Raw genomic sequence first — 23,347 nt, forward strand, 5'->3', positions numbered from 1 at the left:
GTTCCAGGGTATAAATAACTCCTGCAATTAAAACAAAACGCCTAACGATTTACCATTTGACACCCATGCAGTCTCCCGGAGCCTTGGCTGTGCAAGGAATTTTTTCTCCTGCCCTGAATATTTTATAATTGTTTTCCAAAGAGCACATGGATGCTCCAGTCATTAAGAAATGCCAACCAAGGTATATTGTGGCACCAGGGAGCAGAGAACAAATAGCTACGCCTGTGCCGAGGCCGTAGAGAGCTCTCCTTTCGGACCTGCAGCTATGGTTTGTTTGACTACTTCTGTATATTGACCTTTGTTTTTTAAGAAAAACACAATCAATCAGGATTGCTTTATTGTAGGACCCATTAACTCCTTCAGAGACTTTGCGGTGTCTGTTGATAGGAGCAGCACACATGTGCCCGTGTACTGCAGTCTGTGAAACACCGCCGCCACTCTGCTGCATTTGGATGTTTGCAGGCAGATGCTGCGTGTCCCTTGCTTTGTGCATTTGGAAGAGCCAGTCTATACGTAAAAATATGTGGAAATAGGCCTGGGGACTCTAATCACATTGGCCAAGGAGATAGGGGCCATGGGGAGAGGGGAGTTCACTGCTGCTTTCAGTGGGGAGGCATGGAGCACCGTCTCTCATTCCTGAGACTGGCTGTGATGTGTTTGATGTGGAGCCTGCAAATGGAGTTGCTTAAATATACCAGCCTAAAAATGTAAAAATAAAAGCAGTGCTATTTTAAGACTCTAGAATCAGGGATTATAAATAGCCCAACTGGTGTGTTACTCCTGGCTGGGCGTGTCGGTCCTAAAACACTACCACAACTGTCACTTCCCTTTGAAGCAGCTTGTCAGCTAATGACTGTGGCAGTGGAGCCTCCTCTGCATTTCCATGTTCTCTCTAAGCACAGGTCAATGATAAGATGCTCTCCAGGCTGACATGTCCATCACACAAGCCCTCGCTTTGCCGGCTTGAGCCTGCGAGCACACACAAATGGAAAGGTGGGTGCACGCTGACGGGGAGCGCTGCGGAGCTGGGATTCGGTGGTGGGAGGTAGCATTAGCAGGGTAAAGCAGAGCTTGTTCTGCTGAGCACAAGCCGTGGAGCCGGGGCTGTTGAACCCCGGACAAAAGGCAAAATAGTTGCGTGGTTAAGTGCTGGATTGGGACTTGAGATATGGGTTTAGCGCTCTCCATTGTCAGCCTTCCTCTGTGATGGCTGGGATTCGTCTTCCTGCTCCCATCATTTAGGCTCCTTCTGTGGCCAGTGGAGGAAAAGATCTTTAGAGGGTAATTTCACCTCACCCTGATGCGCACCTGCGAGATGTAATGGATGGTCTGTGGTGAGGGAAGCCTGGACAACACACTTAGGCTTGGCCCTTGTCTGCTGGAGGTACCTTTATTCTCCGTCTTTGGAAGCAGCAGCAGCTGTGGTGATCCAATATACAAAAGTCTGTGAAGTTGAAAGTCATATAGGTACCTTAAATAGCTGACTTCTGCCTCAGAAAGCGTTTTTGTTTCTGTCTGGTCTTCCAGTGCGGTGGCTGGAAAGAAGTACCTTTGATGGTGTTCCACCGCCTCGGTACCGCGGGCGAGCGGCTGGGGGACAGGCTCTTCTCTGGCAGCTGTTTCCAAGAGGAATTCTGGCTGACTCCTGCACCAAGTAATGATATGTTTATTTGCAATATATGGAGCCAGGAGACGTCTCTGGGTGATAGGGATCTGGAGACTAGTAAACAAAAGAAGGCAAGGTTGGAACTCAAACTGTAAGAAGGCTTGTTTGGGTCTAAGGAAAACAACTGTAAAACCAAATAATGATGGTGTTCAAAAAGGTCTACAGCGGTGTGTCTCAGGACAAGGTGCAAATGTATCTGCCAAGCCCCTGCGCTGGTAGGATGCCAAAAACTGGGTTATTCTTACAGGGAGCTCTAAGGAGCCTGTACCCAGAAGGTGAAGAAAAGGGAGCTTGTTGGCTGCTCCTTCTTTTCATAATAGATAGAAATGGGCCAGGAATCTCTCCTGATGTAGCTGAGTCTTCCCCAGAAAGGGGGAACTTATTTCATGTTCTGTCAATGGAGGAAAGCTTGCAAATAGGCCGTGTCTAACATCTCTAAAAGAAGCAAAATACCCTGATGGCTGAAGGTTTCCAAGAGTTCATGCTGAATTCTTCCTCCGTAGCCTGCTTGTAACACAGAGGAGCCATGTCCTGACATGATGCTCCCCTAGCGCAGGACAAGCCACTTGTATTTTATGGTGATAGAGAAGATGATTTCCATCAAGAAATGAATGGGGACGACAGCAGGGACAAATAAAGATCTTTTGGGTTCAAAACCAGTAAGCTGACAGCTCCCCATTTTCAAACCTGGATGTCTTGAACTAACCACCTAGAAACAGTATTTTGGCAATATCTGCTGACTGCAGTGGGCACCTGCATTCTCCGCAGTGCTGACAATCAGGGAGCTTCTAGGGAGCGGCCTGGAGGTGGGCATGAAAAGTTACAGTAAGGGCCAGGTCAAAAATTAAAGCCTTCGTCTGAAAGTGAAGTTGTAAGTTCGGTCTGAAAATGGGGACTTCTCCCATTGCTCGCTGTGGTCAGAGTTGCTCCTGGAGGGCACCAGAAGGACTGATTTAATGCTCCATGTCTTTTTTCTTTTACGCTGAACTCTTAATTATGCCTGCATTTCACTGCAGATTAGCAGGGAGAGCAGTGCGGAGCCTGAAACCCTTAGGGTGCAGTGAGTGCCCAGATCTCCTCTGCCCTGGCTCTGGGGTGTGTTTACAGATGAGATCTGTGGCTCTGCAAGGATGCACACACACACGCACACTGTTACGGTATGAAGAAGCTCAGTTTGTTTTTTATTCCCTGCCCCCCCCCCCCTTCTTCTTTTCTATAATCATTGCAAAACAGGAACAAATGAGTGTGTCACTTTAAACCATGAAACCACTTAGTCCGTAAAGACAGATTTGGCGTCTTTGTGCTGGCAGTGACAGGCCAGCACGGCGCTCCATAGTGATCCCACTGTTCTCCCTCTGCCCCGCACCCCGCCGCCGCTCCCCACCCCCTCCGAGATTTGCTCCGTGTTTGCCTGCCTCTGTTTTTGTGGTTGGTAACCAGCAAAAGAATGGAATGGATTTAATGATTTGTTGGCTGCGGTGCCGGCATGATTAAGTCAATAAAGCTGCAAGCTGAAAACAGTGTAGTTACAGTATATGACTTTAACCTTGTTAATGCATGTTTATGTCCTCCTGCCCACTGTATAGCTGTACATTGCATAAAGAAGATCTGACCAATCTTTAACCCATTAAATAATTCATAAAGTGAGAGCAGACATCAGCTACTTGCGGAGCGGATCAGTAACCATGGGGTCAGCAATAACTTTGGCTCCCTGGACCATATCCAGCATGTTTAAACTCTGGTGATGTCACCAGGCAAGCTTCTAACCTTAATCATTTGGATGGGAACAAAGGGAAGTTAACTGTTGACGTGCGGTGTCTCCGCGGAAGAAACACTTGTGAGTGCTCTGCAACATCTCTGCCTCGCAGGGAAGGTGGACTAGCTCCAGCCTCCTTGCTTCTTTTATATGCTTCCCTCTTTCCTTACAGCAAAAGTGTGGCTGGCCAAATGTTCAAAGGCACATTTTTCCTAGACTTCTATTATCTTAAGTGACAGAGGCACCAAAATCCCACAGAATTTCAGGGAAACGTTGGCTGACTTGAGGAGATGGTATTTGGAGGCACTTGGTTTTTTCACCGTGGATAAATTTTGAAAGAGAAGTATCTCCTGCCATGTAAATGACAGAGAAGGACGTATAATGGGGATGGAAGGGGGAAGAAGCCAGGGATGTGGGAGAGGATGTGGAGTGAAGCAGGACTGTTCTCACTCCAGTAAAAGCTCTCACAATAAAGTATGAAGCAGGACTTGCAGGAAAATCCTAGGATTCTCACCCTTAACTACCTCAGCCAGCCTCTTCTTTTCGTACCAAGCAAAACGTACGGCTGACTTCTCCTAGCACACAGCCCTCTGTACACAGCTCCCAGCTGGGCACCGAGGGATTCTCCAGGTGCGGTGATGTCCGTAGTTGTTGCAGTGTCTTCTTTTGCTGGCACGTAAGGGGTGAGTCATGGGATCACAGGACACGTGGCCGGGACATGCTGCGCTCCGCTGGTCTGTGCAGCCAGGTTAGAAGCCCTAGGGGACCATTACAACTTGGTGTAGTTTAGTGCTGTTCTGAGATGCAACCAGCTGTGGCCGGACCTGGAGGAGAGATGCAGAGAGGAGGACACAACAAAATCTCGTATGCGGAGTGAAGCAGACAAAGCCCTTCCACCTCTCGCCGGTGAGCAGCATGGAGCGCAGTTCTGCTGCAGGTCTTTGGGGTCATAACCCGAGGGCATGGGGGAGGCACCATTTCAGGAGGCTGAAGAGATAACCCCCACGCTGCCCTGGGAACTGACCCTCGTCCTCCTATTCAGGGAGTAACTTTAACTCCTTTTGGGGGGAAACTGAGACAGAGGGAGAAATGAAGCGACTTGTCCCTAGTCACGTGAAGAAACTATGTATGATGGAACTGGAAACTGAACCTGGTCACGTGAGCCCGAGTCCATACGGCTGGCTTTTATCCTGTGACTCAGTCACGTAACAAACTCACCGTTGAAGATCATCTCCTTTAGAGGTGGCTTGGGAGTTCACCTTTAATGATCCCATTTTCTACGTCTCGTTCTGACAAATTGCATGCTTACAGTCTTATGAGCTAACCCTCCACTGTGTGTCCAAAGGGACACTCGCTTGTGCAAGTAAACTCATCGGAGACTCATGCGCCTATCTGCGCAGCATATATCCAGGTGTGCTTGCAAACAGACCTCTATGATGTGCACGTCTTCATGTCTAGGACTACTGGGGCTATTAAAGGCACCCAAGTAAAAACTCTCAGACGGTTATTTGTGAGCCAGATGGCTGCGTACAGCAGAGCATATCTCAGAATCCACTACATCAGCCCAGTAGTGAATTTTCCAGGTGCCAAAAGATACGCACCTTGAGTTGGAGATTAGAGCCGGGACCTTCAGTCTGCTGTTGCCAGCATCTGCATCCAGAGACCAGGGGGGGGAGACTCATCATCCCCAGAGCTAGTGTTGATTGTTCTCAATCATTCAGTTATTCCCTGTTGCTTTATGGGTGTGCTAATGAAGACTCTCAAATTAATTTACCCTGCTTTTTTTTTTTTTTTTTTTTTGGGTTGGTTTGGTTTGGTTTTGCCATAACCTAGAGCAGCAGTCTCTGCTTCAGAGAAGATGCTCCAGAATTTATGGCAAGTCAAATCTGACCCGGGTAGAAATTCCATGTTCCGTTTTCTTTGTTTTTAGCTTGGAACGTTGTGTGGTGCGCCTGAAAATCTTTCCTTACCGGTCTATTGATTTCGATGAATGAACCCCCATATACCTAGTGATGTTTTATTATCACTCACCCACCATAGGGTATATAGCAGCTGGTAATTTTTGTGCATTGACTGCATTTTTTTTCTGCTTGATGGAAAACAGAGTCGCTCCAAGCATATGCTAATGCTGAATGGGGGGGTCCCAACTTCTGACCCATAGCTAATATCCTGCAAGTCACATGAAGCTACCAAGGATTCTTGAGCTGGAGTTCGAAATGCCTATGTTATCAGCAAATAAACACCATTAATTGCTTCTAATATGTCATGCAGTGGTTAAATGACAAGATCCTTATTAATATGCATGTATATCAGCCTTTTCAGTGTGTGTGAGGGGGAGTATGAAGTGGTAAAATTATTTAAAATTAGTGGGGAATATTTACAGGAAGGCATAAAGAACTGTCAGTTGAGGAAAGCAGCATTTTATGTTCTTGTCCCGGATGACCTTGCTCCAAGGACAAATCAGAGCTTGATGAAATGAAGCTGCAGATGGCTAGTGATCTCAACTCTGTAATAATGAAATGACACAAGAAAAAAATGAGACATCTACAGTTTGTAAATACAATCTGAATGAAAGGAGAGAAAAGGAATTTTTAAGGGGAGATTGAGTTGACTTGGTTACAGCAGTTCAGCTTTGGGTGTTTTAATAACAATTTCCATTTAAAAAAATAATGGAATCGCTCCTTGTTCCCCATACTCAAGGTCACCTTAATACATTTTTCTTTTTTAACATCAATATCTTGGTTTTAAAAATTTGATCGTGAGGACTACCTAGTCACAGCCTACTTTGTATCCATTATTTTAGCATATTATTTATCACTGCATTTTGTTTTGTAAGTCGTGGTGGTGATTTTTGGCACCTGATTGGGTAGACGATCTGATACAACCGTTTTAGGTGTTTGAATAGTTTCATCTGTTAGGAAAGAGTAAGCTTGTGAGAGGCTTAATACTGAAAAAGTGATGTGATACTTTGTGCCAGAGCGTGCTTTGTTTGTGCACTTACATGAGAAATCAGGAGTATGTACTGTTTGGTTTTGCATGTGGGCAGGTTTTCATGCAAAGGGCTTCTCAGAAGCGGTTAGGCAGCCAACTGCTATTGAAAGTTAACACGACTTGGGCATCTGCCTCTGCAAACTGAACCTTTGCATGAAAAGGAAAAAGGAGAAATCAAGGGATTCGCAAATCTCTGTGATCCAGACCACCTCACTGCAGTTCGCAGAGCTTTTTAGAAATGGGCAGGTAGAGAACTAATTTCTCCCATTAGCTCAAGATTTCCTGACTTGCACTTCGTTAGCGTGAAATCTTCACTTTTTTTTTTATCATCAGATCTGTTCTGCTCTCCCTAATACATAAATTCACCAGCCAGTCATTGGATTTCTCTGTAGCAGCTTCTGCCGGGTGTTGAGCTAACCCAGCTCCTTTTGAATCTCATCGACACCTCTGAGAGCATGCCTTGACATAACACAAGGATTACTTGAGTCAAACCACTTTATAGATACAAGATGTTGTAGTTTGTCATCACAGCTAGCGCAACCTTGTAGAGACAGGCAGAAGGACTACCAGCCGAAATTGGGTGAGATAAATAGTTTTAGATTATCTCATTGAATTTATAGGCAAGCTGCCCTCCATGGGAACGAGAGCGTGGTGTCAAGGGTTGGAGAATCATGATAGCTGTACAAGCCAAATATAAATATTTTGTTCTTTGCAGAGAATTCAATTTTGGATCTTGACTATATGTTATATAGACAGGTACAAAACACCCATCTCTGCATCTTTGGGTGTATACACATAAAAACAATAACAGATACAGTTTATGTTAAAGTATGGTGGTAAAAAGACTGGTGAGGATGAGTCCAGCCCTAGACCGTTGCTCTCAGGTGGAAAAAAAGTGTGTTAACACTGCGGGTACCCAGGTCTCATTGCCATCAGTGGTCTGGCAGAGGCTCCATGAGTCTCTAGTCGTCCTGAAAGGTTTGCCTTTCACTGGGGATGGTAGACCAAAGCTGTTCTGTGGGCTGCCTTCACCCATGGCCTGGGAGTTCATCTGGGCCAAAGGATCTATTGGCAGGGGAGCTGCTGTTGCTGGAGTCTTGATCGTGCCTCCTCACAAGCACCGCAGTCCCTGGGAGGTTGTGTGTGTCTGTGATACACCAACCCTCCCATCCGTGTTGTGCCTCAGGCTCTTGGCTGCTCCCAAAGCCATTTCCCATGTTCTTTCTAACAACATGGTGCTGGTAACAGCATCACAGCTTGATTTCAACTTGCCTGCTAAGGGATACATTTCCATCTAAGAGAAAAATCACTGTTGCAATAATTCACTCTGGATTTTCTGTCTTTCTGTTGCTCTGATTGCTGCTGCTCTTCAACAGCATGTTTTGATGGATGCAACCAGCTCTGAAAATATTGGTAGAGTCTTTGCACAAAAGCTTTAACTAATTCGATTAATTTTTTTAAGAGGGGAAGTGGGCTCAGTTTCCATCTTATTAAAATTCTGGGTGCATTTTTAAAAGCACTTTGGATACTTTGATGGGATTTTATTTTGTTTTGAACAGCATGCAGTATAAGAGCAGCTATAGGGAAATTAGTGTTTCATCTGCTTTGCTTGAAGGGAGGAGATCCTGATACAATTGCTAGCCAGGTGTGGTGATCTTGTCATTGCTCCTAGCAAAGAAGGAGGACTACCTTTGAAGGAAGCTGTGCATGCTCGTGCCGTATGAATAGAAAGAAAAACTTAAAAGAACTTTTTTTTTTAAACAAAACCGTATACCCATGGATCACTTACAGTCTTCAAACAAAGCCTTTTCCTGACTGACAGCCCCCAAGATAAGCTTAGAAACTTGAGTCTGGTAGTATTTCACATGCTTGTATATCAAGTAAATGGGTGAAAGATGGGTAAAAAAAAGATCCACTGAGCTGCACAGTTTGTTTTATCAATGTTCATACATTGTGTTAAAACAAACACGCAAACAAACAAAAAGCTTTGGAGCGTTTCTGAACTGAAAGGCTGTTTTATCTTGAAGAGCATCTCTGAATTGTGAGCAGAATAGAGGAGAGAAAAAAGAAAACTTCCAAAGAGCAAATGGAGAGTTTTCTTAAAGGCAAGAAGCATACGTAACCCCTGACTTCTGTGTGAAGCAAATGATCATGGCATCTCACAGACATCACACTCTTGAGTGGGCTGACACGATCATTCTGCCAAACCATGACCCTGGATTTTGTTTGCTTTGTTTGTATGCATTGGCCAAACAGATTCACCATCTTAGTATCTACTTGGATTTACAGCTGTGGAGGCAATGATCCTCCTTTGTAAAGGTGGCATCAAGGTTTTCTATGGGGCTGCACAAGGTTACTAGACACTGGGAGTCTATGTGTGGCTTCTCTGTAGATCTAAACGTGAAATTCTTACAACCATGAAATTCTATGGGTGAGGCAACTTTAATACTATTAGTGTTTTAATTGCTTAGTTTGTAGTATTTGTAGAGTCATTGTGCCTAGGAGTCTTAATCCTGGACTTCAGAGTGAAGTGCTGCCCAGGCATGAAAGCCCCACCAAGGAGATGCAGCACACCTACTAGACAGGAGATGATGCACCGGCAGGCAGGCGGGAGCAGAGGGAAACGCAGAGGCATTAGTTTGAAACTAGTATTTGCATTTCCTCGGCAGAGTACAGAACTCCCCATACGTAACAGATGTTCTTAAAATACAGAACAAAACTCGGTTAATGAAACTTCACCCCACCCCTAGAGAATAGCTGTCCCTGCTCTGCATACGGATCCACCTCGAGTCCCGGGCCAAGCAGCCAGGGCCTGGGCGCGGATCAGTAGCACAGGCTCCTGTCAAGTCCTGTAGCCATGTTTTTCCTCTCTGTTTGGTTGGGTTTTTTTTTTTTTTTTTTTACTGTGTGATTTCTTGGTAAACACTTTAAGCTAAGTTATCTTTGGTTACAGAAAAAAAATGGTGGAAAAAAGCAGTTTGTCCCTTTCTCCTATTTACAGCAAACATCTACCCTGAGCGACCCACTTCCTTTGGTCTTTTCCTTTTATGCTGGGGTGCTGTGGCTCATCACAACAACCCTTGTTTTAAGCTCTATAATTACTGGATTCAGCTGGATGCCTCATTGAAAGTGGAGGGAATATTTCTCAAATCAGCAGTGTCTTTTGAAATGGAATAAACTTTTTAAATGCAGGTACTATATGCATTTTTAATTAGACACGTTGCCGTTCTTCCACTGCTGCTAACGCTTTCAGTTAGGAAGTGCAGTTCTTCCCCGACTCTGCAAATACCTACCGAAATTTGCAAAGCTGCCTGTCTCTCTCTCAGTAACCTTGCTGTGACCTGGTTATCTGTTAGAACCACAAAGAATTCAGTCTCTAATTAGTCCATCTGTTAACTACTGAAATTCATGGCTTAGTTTTATTGTCTGGGTCTGTAACATAATGCTGAATGGTCTCACCTGGCAGCTTATTTCTTATAAAGCAAATGTGCCTTTCCAAGAGCCATTTTGGTGGAGATAACTGTCTTTTCAGCACTGGACAAATGACTCTGTCTAGCAGCCTGCAGTCCCCTTCATGCCCTCACTGAAATAAATTGTACATCTCCAATAGCTCTGGGCTTAAGTCAATACAATTTAACATGTACATTTCTTTGTTATATTCTTTGGAGTTACAGCGTAAGAGCAGATGGGAAAGTTTAATAATGATAAATGAGTTTAGTGTTTTCACATAGTCCTAAAAAACAATGAATGCTCTTTATTAAAGATTAGAGGGATTTTTACATATTTACCAAAGAGCGATTAAAGCTCTAGCTCAGATCCTCAGAAAGTCTTGCTTTTAAATTCTTTTTGGACTGTTTGTTAATGAGGATTCAGAGGAATTAGGGGCCATAAATTTCTTCATTCTCGCTTAAGTGAAGCCACAAAGTGATTACTGGATATATAACTAAGTGCTGAGGACTGGAGTTTATCAACCGTGTTCACACAGAACAATTCATCTCCGCCTTTATTTACTGCAGTTGTGCATCTTGTACGTAATCAGATGATGGGGCTGGGCAGGTCGAGCTCGTCAGTGGATTTTTAGAAGGATGTAGATTCATAAATATACATGGTAGGTCTCAGTGGGACTGTTCACACACTTTCCATTAAGTGGTTGCCCAAATGTTTTGTTGGACCAGACCCACGCTCACTACAATTGGACACAGTAATCTGCAGATGCGTTTGCCCAGCCTGAACAGCCTGCCATTGTGCACTGGCTGGGCAGCTGGGAGGGACTGGTTTCACTGGGCTGTGCAACGGCTTTTACAATTACAGTCAGTGGCAGAATACTGACACAAACAGTGTACATTCCTGCAAACCTGGAACCTGATTCTTTTCTCCTTGCTCTCGAAACTAGTGCATGAGATAGTAAGTCAAAACCGTGAGGTTAGCCCTAGTGCCTTTTTGAACAGAAATTGCCACATTGGAAAGCCCAGGGAGTGCTGCAGGAGCTCCGGACCTGCTGTGCGACAGTTTGCCTAGCAACAGAAACACATGCTCTCAAACACATGCTCTCCAATTCCAGGTCTGTGTGGCGTGCCGTTTGGTGAAGGATTCTGCCCATTTGATGTTTTAATATGAGTTTTTGGAGGGGAAAATGGCAAAAACCCTGATACCTACATGCAAACACATTTTTTTTAAAGTTGAAGAATAAGAATCCCCCATAGCCATCTGTACCCTCCAGTGTAGCTTACAGCTGTCTCAGCCACACGAAGACCCTTTGGGTGTGAACACCCGCTTCCATCGTTCCCGACTTCGACACTAGGATCTTCCTCTCTTTGCTGTCTTCTTGGATTTTAAAATGGGATAGTCCAAACTATAGACAAGTTAAGATTATGGCTTGCTTGGCTTGGCCTTACTATGGGAAGGAAAGTGATTTTTCTTGGGGAGTGATGAAAAGGAAAAATGTTTAAAGTTCATTAACCTTTGGAACAGATAGCAGTGTCCTTTAGACTACACCAGAGCTATTCTTAGTCATGACGTTTAAGTGGTTATTTTTTATTGTAAGGGAATACAGTAGTTCCCACTAGTGGTGAAAAGAGAGAACTTTTTCCTTTTTCTTTTTTTTTTTTTGGTCTTTTTTGGCTTAACCTAAATGTGAACTGTAGAAGGCAAGATTTTGAATTCATTCCTTGTCTTCCCATCCATGCTATTTTGTCCTAATTTCCCCAAAAGCAAAATTTATATCTATAGATTGTTTCTTTACTGGCTAATTAAGTGTTACACAACTTTGCTCTGAAAAACTCAGCAACCCATTCTGTGTATTTGCAAATGAACTTCGCTGATTGTCATTATTGCTATAGGGTGCCTGCAGAAAATCCCATATAATTAAGCTGTTGTACTGCCACAGCACAAGAGCTGCAATTAGTAATGTGATTTACACTTCTTTACTATTAATAATATGGAAAAATCAACATTATTTTCTTGATGATGTTTAGGAGAAATTAGAATGAGGTGGACATGATTAGAAAAAGAGACTTTAATGTTATGACTTGTTAATGCAATAGCCCTGAGCAAGACATCAGAATGATTGTCCTCGCACTAAACTCATTTGCTTCAGTAAGCACAGACCCTCTGCACGCAACAAGACAAGTTTGGAGGAAATTGGATAGATGGCAAGGATTTTGGTGGTATGAATGTTTCAGTGTCTTTCATGTGCAGAGTACACAAACTGAATCCCTCCACTTTCAAATATTCCCCTAGAGGCAATCTGCATTATTCAAAGCTTAACTATGGCTGCAGAATCCTGTCTGACATGAAAGCAGAGTGCTAGCTTTACATGAACTTTCATATTTACATCTGTAGTAAATCATATTTACTTTTTTCCTTCCCTCCCTCTTTTTCTGTGGGAGAGAGGGAGTAAAATGGGTAGGAGGGAAGGGGGAGGAGGAGAGATGTCCAGCAGAATTGTAAGCAAAGCACCAGTAATAAAGTCTAGTCTTATGAGACTGCCCATGAATAGGAATGATAATGAGAGCAGTGATGAGCTGCAGGTTTGTGTCTTTTAGTAAATTATCTAGCAGGCATTTACATTTCATCAATTGTGCTTTTGCATAATAGACCGAAGTGCTACAACAAAAGGAGGCACCATAAAAATGAGTAATTTCAGTGACCTTCTTGGTAATCGCTCTTACAAAGAATATCTTGGAAGGAGTTGGGTGATTCCTCATCGTGAAGCTGCTGTGGAAAGGCGCCCCAGGCCCGAGAGGCCTGCCTGGTGACAAATGCCTTCCAAGGCTTTCTTCTAGCCACTCTGAAACATGGCTCGTATCCTGTTTTCTCCATCTGAGCATGCTTCTAATTGTCAGATGTCAAAAGGCAACAACCATTTTCTTCTTGCTTATCTCCTGATAACATTGATTCTCAAACAAAGGATGTGGGCTTCCAGTCTGAAAACAAAGGAAGCATGGCCCAGCTAAGGATGCTGGATATAATATACATACTTCTCCCTGCCAATAATAACAAAACATCATAAATAATATAGAAGCTGGATGTGAAAATGGAGAAAGAGGAACACACTGGTACTGCTGTGCCTGGGTACAGCACTTACAGGATCGCTTCCCTTCTTGTCCTCAGTGAGGCCTTGACTTCTTCCCTCACTTTTCTCTTGTATTTCCCTGACTACCTGCCAGCTCCTAAGATGTTTAGACTTCAGTATTTTTTTAATTCTCTTTCCTTTTTGGGTTGTGTCTTCATGGCGTTCTTGTGAATTTTTTTCTCTTCTCCCCACAATGCTCTTTCTTTGGAGGCAAGTCCTCAGCTGGTGAAAGTCAACTCAGATCTTTCATTGGGGACTTACAGCGAGGCCAGTTTGCACCCGCCAGGAATCAGGCCTAGTGCATTACTGATTTGTGCCCGGCCATGACGTGACCCTGTGTTTTTGCGTGTTCTCCCCTCCTTTCACAATTAGCTCTCCTTGTTTGTCCGATCATGGAACCCACAAGAACCACTTCAATTCCAGGCCCATGTCTTCCTCATCTTTCTGGGTCCCTGGTCTGATGGCACCTTTTCCCCTCTTCTGCCTTTAGTTTGCTGTTTTCTTTTACTGTAGGCTTCTCCTTCACATTCAGTTGCCAAATCCTACCCTGATGCAACTTTTCTTTCCTTATGTCTTTCAGTGTAACAGTTGGGGAACTGGTGGGAAATGTGACGCTTTACTCACATCCCTTCTGCCAGCCAGGCAGCCATGTGACTCCAGTAATGGTAGTGAATCAGTCCCGTAGCCTTGGGCTAGTCACAAAGAATTTTGGATTAACCTTTTGCTTCTCTCACTTCTTCTTGTGCTGATCCTCAGAAATCAGGGCAGTCCCCTGCCCTTCACTGTCCTCACCGTGACATGTGGGTCCATGTGAATCCACAAGGTGTTTTGGCCTTGGGACAGCCAAAGACCGGAGAGAGGGCATCAGCAGAGAGGATGAGGGCTTCTGTTGTTATCTCCCTGATGAGATTAATTTTCTTTTTTCATCTTTCTTGGCAGGATCAAAATCCTGGAATTGTTGCCAGACTTCAGGAGCCAGGCTCCATCCCAAGTGGAGGCTCTGTGCCGGCACCAGCCACGGTGAATGGGTACACGATGAGGAACCATTTACTCAAACAGCAAATAATGAAACGACAGCTGATGCAGGTACGATGCCGAGTGCCTCTGTGGGTTGCTGTGCTGTCCACCTCATTGGGAAGGACAGGACTAACTGGAATGGGGAAATCACCAGTCAGCAAACACTAAGGAGTGACCCTGGAGTTGCTGGGTTGAGTCAGACTAGGGCTGGGGTGAGTCCAGGATGTCATGCCCAAGAGAGGCCAAGGCCAAGTGCTGCTCAGCAAGTCCGAGTGCAGATCTGCCCACTCGTATGCAAAGGAAGGATTCAGTCACCTCTGTATCATTGCCGTCAGCCTTGGTCAGCCGCAGAGTTGGGAGGGAAGATGCAGAGAAGGGAGGCTTGGAGAGTGAGTCAGCCTCAGGAGAGATGTTCTCTGTGCTTGCCTTTCTCTCTGGTTCCGTGGGGATTTACCAGAGCAGATGTTAGACTCCAGTTTGTCCTGGACTTGGCTGGACTCTAGCAACGGAAGTCCCTGTAGGAGGTTTGTAACACGTTGTGTGAAGGAGCAGCGATGGGGGAGTCCCACAGTCAAGTTGGGTGAGGCAGCACTGAACATGTGCCTCTGACTTTCTGAGTGCGCTGCTGGATTTGGGTCAAGGAGGCTCATTTCCTTGGATGGGAAATGAGATGACAAGTAGCTCAGTAAAACCCTCAACAAAGTACTGTCCTGCTCATTGATCAAACTCCCTTTCAAAACGAACTCTGCCTCCTTGTCATCAGTTGGCTTCAAGCTTATCTGTGCAGCTCTAACACAGCGGGAGCCAGGCCTCAGCTTCCACCGTCCACAGAGAGTTCCCCAGGTCACAGCTGCTGTCCACAGCAGGGATGCAAGTGCGGTGATGGGTTCTGGGGTTAAATGGTGGGAGACGCAAATGAGGTCACTTGGAGAAAGCCAGCAATGCCTTGCTCAGGGAGCACCTGCTAAGGACCCCTGGCTTCCTGTGGTTTACTGCTATGTTCTGGTTAGAAGTGGCAACCAGCACAAAAGGTGATGATACACGCGAGCAGAGCCATCCTCCAGACAGGGTAATGGCCACCAGCGGTCTCCTGTTTGTCGATGTGTCCCTGCAGTGCTGCCACAGATTCTGCTCACTAATAGACTTTTGGGCACCTTTTATCCCCGGATTTGGTACTTCAGAGAACACGTCCAAATAGTCAGCACGAGAGGCGCTGGGGAGATGCCAGGATTCCTGCAGCCTCTGGCTGCGCTGCACTTCACTCATAAGCTGATGAACACGAGGGTCTCCATGTTCGTCCAGCTCCCCTTGGGCCGCCTGCACAGCGTCTGCTGAAGGCTGCGCTTCCTAATGCTGGGCTGTTGTCAGGACACCTTTGCAAGAAGGGGCATGTGAGCAATTAAGATCCGGTCTGAAATGAACTGTCTGGGCTGAGTCTCATCGGGAGGGCGGTGCGTACGGGAGAGGTTGTTAATGATGACAGTGGCTACACTTCAAGTGTCTGCTGCTATTCTTGCTTGTCAAGAGACTGCAACTTGACTGTTATGCCCCTTGTTTTCCAGGAAAAGCAGAGACAAAACATGCTGGGAGTAACATCTGAGCAGAGGAGTTTGTTTGCAGCTCAGCAGATAAATCAGTTTCAAGGTAAGGAGGGAAACGGCGTGCTATAAAAAGCCTCGAGGAGCCAGGGCCTGGGGTCTGATTAAATACAGGGCGCTTAATGATTCTCTGCCCTGAAATAAAAGCATTTCACATGTTATCACATATCATGGGATTCACCCATTTCCTTATCGCTCCGGTAATAACTCTGTTACAAAGAACACAGAGGAGAGGCCTGTGTAATGAAAGAGAAAGACAGAGCAGCAGCCTTTTAAGGCTCTGCCATGTTTCCAGGGTGAACGTGCGCTCACCAGCTAACGTGTCTCTTTGTACGCAGCCGTGCAGCAGCCCATTCCCGCTGACTGCAGCCAGGTGATGCCAGCTCCTCCGCCCAACCACCGCATGCTGCCATCTAACCCAGCCATGCTCCAGAGCACCTTGGGCTCTGGCATGGCCCCAGCTACCGCCAGCCAGAGCAGCGGGACGATGGTGATGATTCCACACAACCCTGGCAAGCAACAGGGGATTTTTCCGCCTAATTCTGACTTTAACATCCCGCTGCGGCCGAGCCAGAACTCGCTGGGCATGAACTCGGGGTGCCAAACAGTACATAGCCACTCTGCTGTGCGGCCGGGAATGCCGATGGCAGGCTTCAGTTCTGGTTCCTTAGCAAATCACTCTGCAACTCAGCAACACTTGAGGCAGCCGAGTATGCCAAGAATCCCTAACGTCTACCCCAACTCATCTGCCCAGATGTGGACGCCGACCGCTGTGCCAAGAATGCCAAATCAAAGCCAAATGGATACCAGCATGCAGCAGTTCTCCGGTAACACTCTCTTCTCCAAACAGAACGTGAGGCCAAGTGCACCGGGTCAGCAGTTCTCCCAGCAGGCTGTAGTGCCGCCTAATCAGATCGCTCCCGGCGTCCAGGTCAGACAGATGCAAAAACTGAGCATGGGACAGTCTGGCCAGGGCTTGAGCTCAATGAGTAATCAGAACTTGAGACACAATTTAACCAGAGGACCGTTGCCAGCTATGAATGTTATGAAATCAATGCCACAAGGAGTGTCCAGTTTTAACCAGCTCAATCCTGCCTCGGGCCTTGGCCCGCCAAGCTACCCTTCCACGGGCCAGCCGCCCGATGCCTTCAACAGGATGAGCGCTGCTGCCGAGCTGCCGCAGTATGACTTTGTGTCCCAGCACAGCAATTCGATCATGCCCGCGAACTGCAGTGACACTGACTTCCTCGACTCCCTCATGAAGAACAGCAGCAGCAACGACGAAGAGTGGTTGAACAATCTGACAATGATAGACGACATTTTGGGACAGCACGCTCAAAGCTCCGGACATGTTTAGCTCAGAGAGAAGCAGTCTCGTTGTAAATAACATACATATGGCTTTTGAACATAACAGACAACCCGTGAAAGCCGCCGCCTCTTTCAATACAGAATGAATAGACTCAGCCAATTCTTTGCCTGCATCAAAGTTTAATATTGGCAGTTTTTCAGATGACTGTATATATTTGAATATTTTGTAAATTATGTTTTCCTAAACCTTAAATGTAGAAGTATTTATACTTCTTTGCTGGACTGTTTGTAAATAAATCTATAGCATAACTTTTGGTTTTATTATAGGGATTTCATTATACCTTGTTATAAATATGCAAATAATATTGTTAGTTTCAGTAATACTGTGTATTACAGCATAAAATACTTATGTTTTTGACATAACTTAACACATGAACTAGGGGTGTCATTGCAGCCAGACTAAGCAGAAATCAAGTGTGGCATCTGTTCTCCCATATCAAGAGGAAAGATTGAAAAGTTGCATTAAAAAAAAAAAAAAATCCATAAAAGGAGCTGCTGATTCCCTCGTAGCTCAGTCTTGCAGCCCGACTCTGGTATGTAGGTCCCATCCGGGCTCCCAGTGCATTCGGGGATCTGCCTGCAGAGATCCATTTGCAAGATCCCGGGCACATTCTCAACTTGATACACTCCAGTAGGTCGGTTCGACACTGACAACGCACCGTCCGTTGTCCTACAGTGAGTGTGTGCTTGTGATGTTACAGCTGCTGACCGGCGTGTGTGCGCGTGTGTGTCCGGGCATCGCAGGCAGGCGAGGCACTGTGCTGCCTGCGCTGGGTTACACTGGAGGGGAGGCGCTGGGCAGACACTGCCAAGCCTCCCTGGCGACTGTACCCTTCAGCGAAAAGGTAGCTCTGGTTTGCGCACCTCTGCCATGTATATTTGTAGTGTACAGGTGATTTGTTCCTGGTTTTAAGGCTTTTCATAATTTCTGTTTTAATGTGAGACTTTTTTCAGGGGAAAAGTCTATAAACATTAGTAGTTAATTTTTGATGTTTTTCTGTCAGCTACTATTGTCCTATGTATATTTAAGAGTCTGTTTATAAAAGATTCACTGTACTGTAAACTTCTTAAAATGTTCATACTTTGTGTAATCATATTTTAATAGTCACGTCATACTTCGCAATACATTTGTAATATAACGTCAGCTTCAAGCACAGAATGTTTTTTTTCTTCATACCATAATAAACTGCCAGGGGAAAACCGCATATACTTTATGTGCTCATTTCTCAGCTACAACGTTTCGTACCTGCAGATATTTGAATTAATTTGATTTGTCCAGGATGCTACAACGTCAATCTAATAACATGTACAAATGCATGTGCGCTGTTAGTAGAAGAAATGGGCTAGACAAAGAATTGAAGCAGGCTTTAATTTTATTTTAAGATGGGATTTCTTAGGCCCGCTCTCCTTTTCTAGTGTAATTATGGGTGAACGTGAAATTAATCTCTCTTGGGTTTTTTTTTACATAGCACCATGTTTATTTAAGTGACAGTTCTTGTTTCTAAATGCCCGTATCAGTTGGCCCCCCAGAAAATAAAGCCGTGCCCAGCGTGAGGCGGTGAGGAGGGCTGGGGGGCCGTGGCGCAGTCCCACCTTGCTCATTCAGTGACGCCTGCGAGGGCGGTGGCAGGTACGGCATGTCACTCCTTTGACACAGAAATCGTCTGACGGGAGAGCTGGTGCCTGCCCGGGGGGAGGCGAGGCTGGCAGGAGGAGGGGTAGGAAGGAACAGGAAAATTTTAGCAATCTTAAATAAATGCACAAATAGAATCTGCAGCTAAAATTGCCTTATTTAAACACAGCCAGACGCCACCCCACCTTCCTAGGGCTGGTGGAGAAGATGTGTCGGTGCTGCCCTTTGTCCCGGGCACGCTGTGGGCACGGCAAGCCTGAGGAAATCTCCTGGGGGGGGATCTCCCTCAAATCGGTCCATGCTGGAGGAAGGAGTTTGGCAAGGTCGTCCCCACCCTGGAGTGGGTCCTTCTGGAGTGGGCCTGTTCTCCAGAGCTGGATGGCAGAAAACAGCTCCTGAAGTCAAAAATGAGAGGGGACAGTCCGGGTTTCAAGCAGTCGGGTACAAGGTCTGCTGCCGGTGCTCAGGTGGGCAGGAGACCTCTCCCAAGCACAACCACCCCAGGCCTTGTCAGAGATCCGTGTGGCTTCGTGATGGCAAAGGCAGGTCCTCGCGGTGCAAGAGGCTCCGACGGGAACAACCCCCAACTGGCTTCATCTTCAGAATGGCACGTACTTGTGTGAAACCAGGGCGAGGAGGAATGAAGCCAGTTTTTCCAGCAAAGGAAATCAGCCCCACCAAACAATTGCCCAAAACAGGCTGTAAAACTCGGCGAGTGTCTGAATGAGACAGAAATGCCGACTCGCCTCCAGACAGCAGAGAGGGGGAGAAATGCCTGTGAGTACGTCTGTGGCGAGGACAAAGGTGAGTTTGTTTGGCTGTGAAAGCTGGCACCGTTTCAGCAGCTTTTCTGTCGTGAGCTGTGTCCTGCCAGGGAGCAGCGCTGGCTGCGGCCGGGCCTTCGCTGCTTTATGGAGCAGCGGGTCTGACCACAGGTCTGGGAGCCAGCAGCGCCTGACCCGCTGCGGGTCAGCAGCGTGGCAGTCACAGATGGCAGAGAAGGCTACTGCCCACACGCTCTTCTTTAGGATGTTAATAAAAATAACAAAAATGCCCTCTTTTCAGTCTTCATTTTGTTTGTGTCAGTGCACCTTTCAGCTTTGCAGTTCTGCAGGATTTGGGTTACAAACGCTGTGGGGGGATGTCTTCAAAAGCCAACTGTTTCCCACAGAATTTATGGAAAAGTTTATCTTGTACCTGCGTTGTGTACCCACTTGTTTGCACTCTGGGTTTTTGTCTAGCTTTTGAGCTGGTAGAGCTTTTCACCCCTACGTACCCCAGTTCATCACGTCTCAAGAGGGAATGATGATCCTTCCTTGCCACGGAGGTGCTGTGAGGAGTCAGGACTGTAGCAAGCTTGGAAGAAGAACAGGACTAAGTAGTAGTATTATTACCGTGCTATCTCTGGTTGTCCTTGTAACTGCTGATTCTTAAACATATCTTGGGGGGGTTGGCACATAACCGCAACGGGCAGTGCTCTGCTTGGGTTGCAGCCCGAGAGCTGGGCTGCTGCCTCTCCCTTAGGTCAGCAGGCAGCTCAGGCTGGAGCACAAAGCGCAGGGGTGTGCAGGGTGAAGGCATGATGACCGTGGGGTAACACTTCAGCAACTGGAGCACTAGCCCTGCAGTTCTGGTTGGTGTCAGGCTGTAACAGGTAATGCCTCTATCACAATAAATTGTCTATTTTGTTCTGCAAAAAATACCTTTGTCTGTACTTTGCCTTCCCTTTTTCTTCTCTCTGTTTAAAGTGCGAAAATGCCCAAAGTCTGATCCTGCCTTTGCTTTCATGGTCCGTATCACTAAGGCGAATAGTTACAGCTAGTGAGGGAGTAAGACTGAATACGTCTGCACGGTTCTCCCATTGTGTTTACTGGACTAGCAGCTGACACCACAAGGCATACGTAGACTTACGCCACGAGCCCCATTCTGCTGCCTTGCATGCAGTGTAAACACGGAATAGGTCTCCTGAAGGCAGTGGTGTAGCATGGGATTTACACAAGCATAAATAAGAGCAGCATCTGGTGCTGTGGAAGTGCAAAATGAATTTGGATTTCTAAAATAGTTACAAGGAACAAAGTGTCTGACAGCACTCGCTGTTGAAAGCTATCATTTATTTCCCAAACAAGTTACGTCACCAGGCTACCCTCATAATTATGGCCATGAAAACAGAGGCAAGGCAGTAAGCTTTTTCCTCTTAGATTCTAAAATAACATCGAATGCCTATAAAGGCCAGAATTTCCAAAGACCTGAGCTCACTAAAAGCCTGTCTGTCTGAAAGGTTAGTAGCATAGGTAAGTCGGACTTATTACGGAAAAATCCTCTTTGTGGATGGTATTAATCTAAAGCAGCCCATTTTTGACAAAGGCAAAACAGAAAACCACACTCATTCCTATTTGAAAGCATGCAGGGAGCGCCTAGGAATAGATGTCATGGGAGCCTGGATCAGGCAATTTCCCCGGGCAGCCTAGCCCTGACTTATGCAGAACCTGAGCTCTGCTGCTCAGTGGCTCTCCAGGATTGATTACATGTCTTTCTTAAGAAGCTTTCAACAAAGGAAGCTGCACTGATGTTGAAGTGTAAGGTCAAGTTCTCCTCTTGTGTAGGATGTTGTAAATCAGGAGCTATTCCGCTGCCTGCAGCAGGGTAACCCCTGAATCACACCGGTCTGGGAGCGGGAGCGAGCACCTGGCGAGAGGCTGGCACTTGCCTCCCGGTCCTGCCCTGATGGCCCCGCACTGCGGGAGAGGCTCCGCAGATGTGCAGGGTGGCCCCGGGAGAGGACCCGCTCCGTGCTGGCACCTGGCTGCAGGGCAGGCAAGGACGAGGGAAGGCGTGAGGGCGAGTGGCTGGCTGCTGCGCCGGCTCTGCCTCCTCTCCTGCCGCGTGTCTGCACTGAAGGGCAGGTGGCACACGCTCCCCGGGGGGACACTTGGCCCTGGCACATCTGCCCAGCCACCTTTTCAGGCTGAGCTCAGGTTTTGGTGCTTAATGCTAAATTAGTGCCTGTTCCACCTTCTATTCCCTGCTGTATATATAGCAAATTTAAAAAAAAAAAGAAGAGTCTGGAAGAGAGTGAAGTGTTTTAAATACCAATAAGGGTCTCTCCTGGGCAAGCTAAAACACAAGTACTGGTTGGCAGCTGCAGGAGTTACTGAGAACTTAAGACTCTGGCTGGTCAAGAGGCCTCCTGTGTACAATCCTGCATAAAACCAGGGAAAGGCGCCTTATTAAAGCAGCCAGGCTGAAACCAGTAGAGCTGTAGTTAATCACAACCATTTTCTTTGCTCCCTCCCTGCTCACTCGATGGTTTTGTAGCACTGCACAGAGCAAATACACTGTTTTATACACGTCTTGATCCATTTCCCGTTACGCGGCAGGTCTGGGACTTGGCTTTCATCCTTGCTCTGCCCGAGGCAGCCATTTGCCTAACAAGGGCTCGTGCTGTCTGCGTTGGGCTGTGTGTGTTGGTGTTGGGCTGTGTGCGTTGGGCTGTTTGCGTTGGGCTGTGTGCCCTCTGTGTAGCCAAGCACGCATGACCGTGCCCATGGTGGGGACACGGAGCCCGATTTCTGTGCTTTCCTGAGCTCAGGAAGTAGAGACGGTTGGACTTTTTCTCTTTTTCTCAAGGTTGGCATGACAGTGGTCTGGGTTGCATCATGGCTATGTGTTAATCAAAACAACCCACAGCTACAGCAATGATTTGTCTCCACAGCCCAAAGGGCCCTTTGCTGCGTGGCTGAACCCTGCTGCCGGTCTCACATGTGTCAGAGCCAGAAACCAATGAGAAGCTCCTGGGTTTTGTGCATCACGTTGTTTTTGTCCTTACCAAGGTTTATGATGCTGCAATTTAACGTCTGAGATTTAAACAATTTGGCTGGAGAAGAAAAAAGAAATGCCATTTTAAGCTCAAAGTCAGATTTGTATCAAAACAGGACATTTTAATGGTTCTGATGTTGTCTTAATCCCTTTTCAAGGAGCGAAAGGACCCAAGTGCTGACCCTGCTTGGTTTCACGTCCTGGAGCTGTGCTGTGTTTGATGAATGGCTGGGACAGACAAGACCCAGGGCAGTAGCAGGAGGTGGTGAGACCGGCCTATTTTCACTCCCTGAGGGGAAACCAGCCCAAAGCTATAAAGTTGTGAAATCTCTTTTTTTCTTTGCTAATATAGAGCTGTGCTTGACTCCATGCAGCTGCAGAAACATGCTTTGTTTCAAGTTTACAGACTGCTCCTTGTCAGCCCTGCCGGCTTTGTATGGCAGCCGGGGAAACAGAATTGCCTGGCAGACCAGGACCTGTGTTCCTTTCCTCTTCGCAGCCCATAAATTATTATTCTCTTTCACCTATTAGCTGGCTACACTATTTGCCTAAGCGGTTCCCATTAACCCCCTGTTTGAGCCTCTCAATCTTTAATAAATACATATATTTTCCCGTGCCCTTTCAGGATAGTTGATGATGTCCATTAGCAGCGGGGGACCGTGAGGCACAAAAGGCTCAGGACTCGAATCCCAAAGATATTTAAGTGCCTAATGAGGCAGGCAGACACCAGTAGGATTTTTCAAGTGTAGTTAAGCAGGACCGGCAGCCACGTCTCGCAGCCAGTGGGTTGTGTATTACCGTCGGTAGCTGTGCACCAGTTTGGACTTTGCTTTACAGATCTGGGAGGATAAGCTGGTTGTTTCTGTATGGCCTGTTTTGGGCAAAATGGGACTGTGAGTCAGGCCCCTGGGTGTCTTAATTTTCCAAC

The 23,347-nt window shown here is 46.4% G+C and overlaps 1 protein-coding gene across 2 annotated transcripts in view; it reads left to right on the forward strand.

Annotated features, from left to right (window-relative positions):
* MAMLD1 (mastermind like domain containing 1) overlaps positions 1-18,175 on the forward strand; it is an 85,944-nt gene extending 67,769 nt beyond the window's left edge. For both annotated transcript variants that reach the window (XM_050901724.1, XM_050901725.1), the window contains 3 exons: positions 13,927-14,073; positions 15,567-15,648; positions 15,941-18,175. In XM_050901724.1, coding sequence (XP_050757681.1) covers positions 13,927-14,073; positions 15,567-15,648; positions 15,941-16,959 — 1,248 coding nt within the window. In that variant the 3' untranslated portion in view covers positions 16,960-18,175. The remainder of the gene's footprint in view (positions 1-13,926; positions 14,074-15,566; positions 15,649-15,940) is intronic.
* Positions 18,176-23,347: the final 5,172 nt, after the last annotated feature.

This window comes from Gymnogyps californianus, chromosome 9 (genome assembly GCF_018139145.2).
Source record: "Gymnogyps californianus isolate 813 chromosome 9, ASM1813914v2, whole genome shotgun sequence".
NCBI classification, from domain to species: domain Eukaryota; kingdom Metazoa; phylum Chordata; class Aves; order Accipitriformes; family Cathartidae; genus Gymnogyps; species Gymnogyps californianus.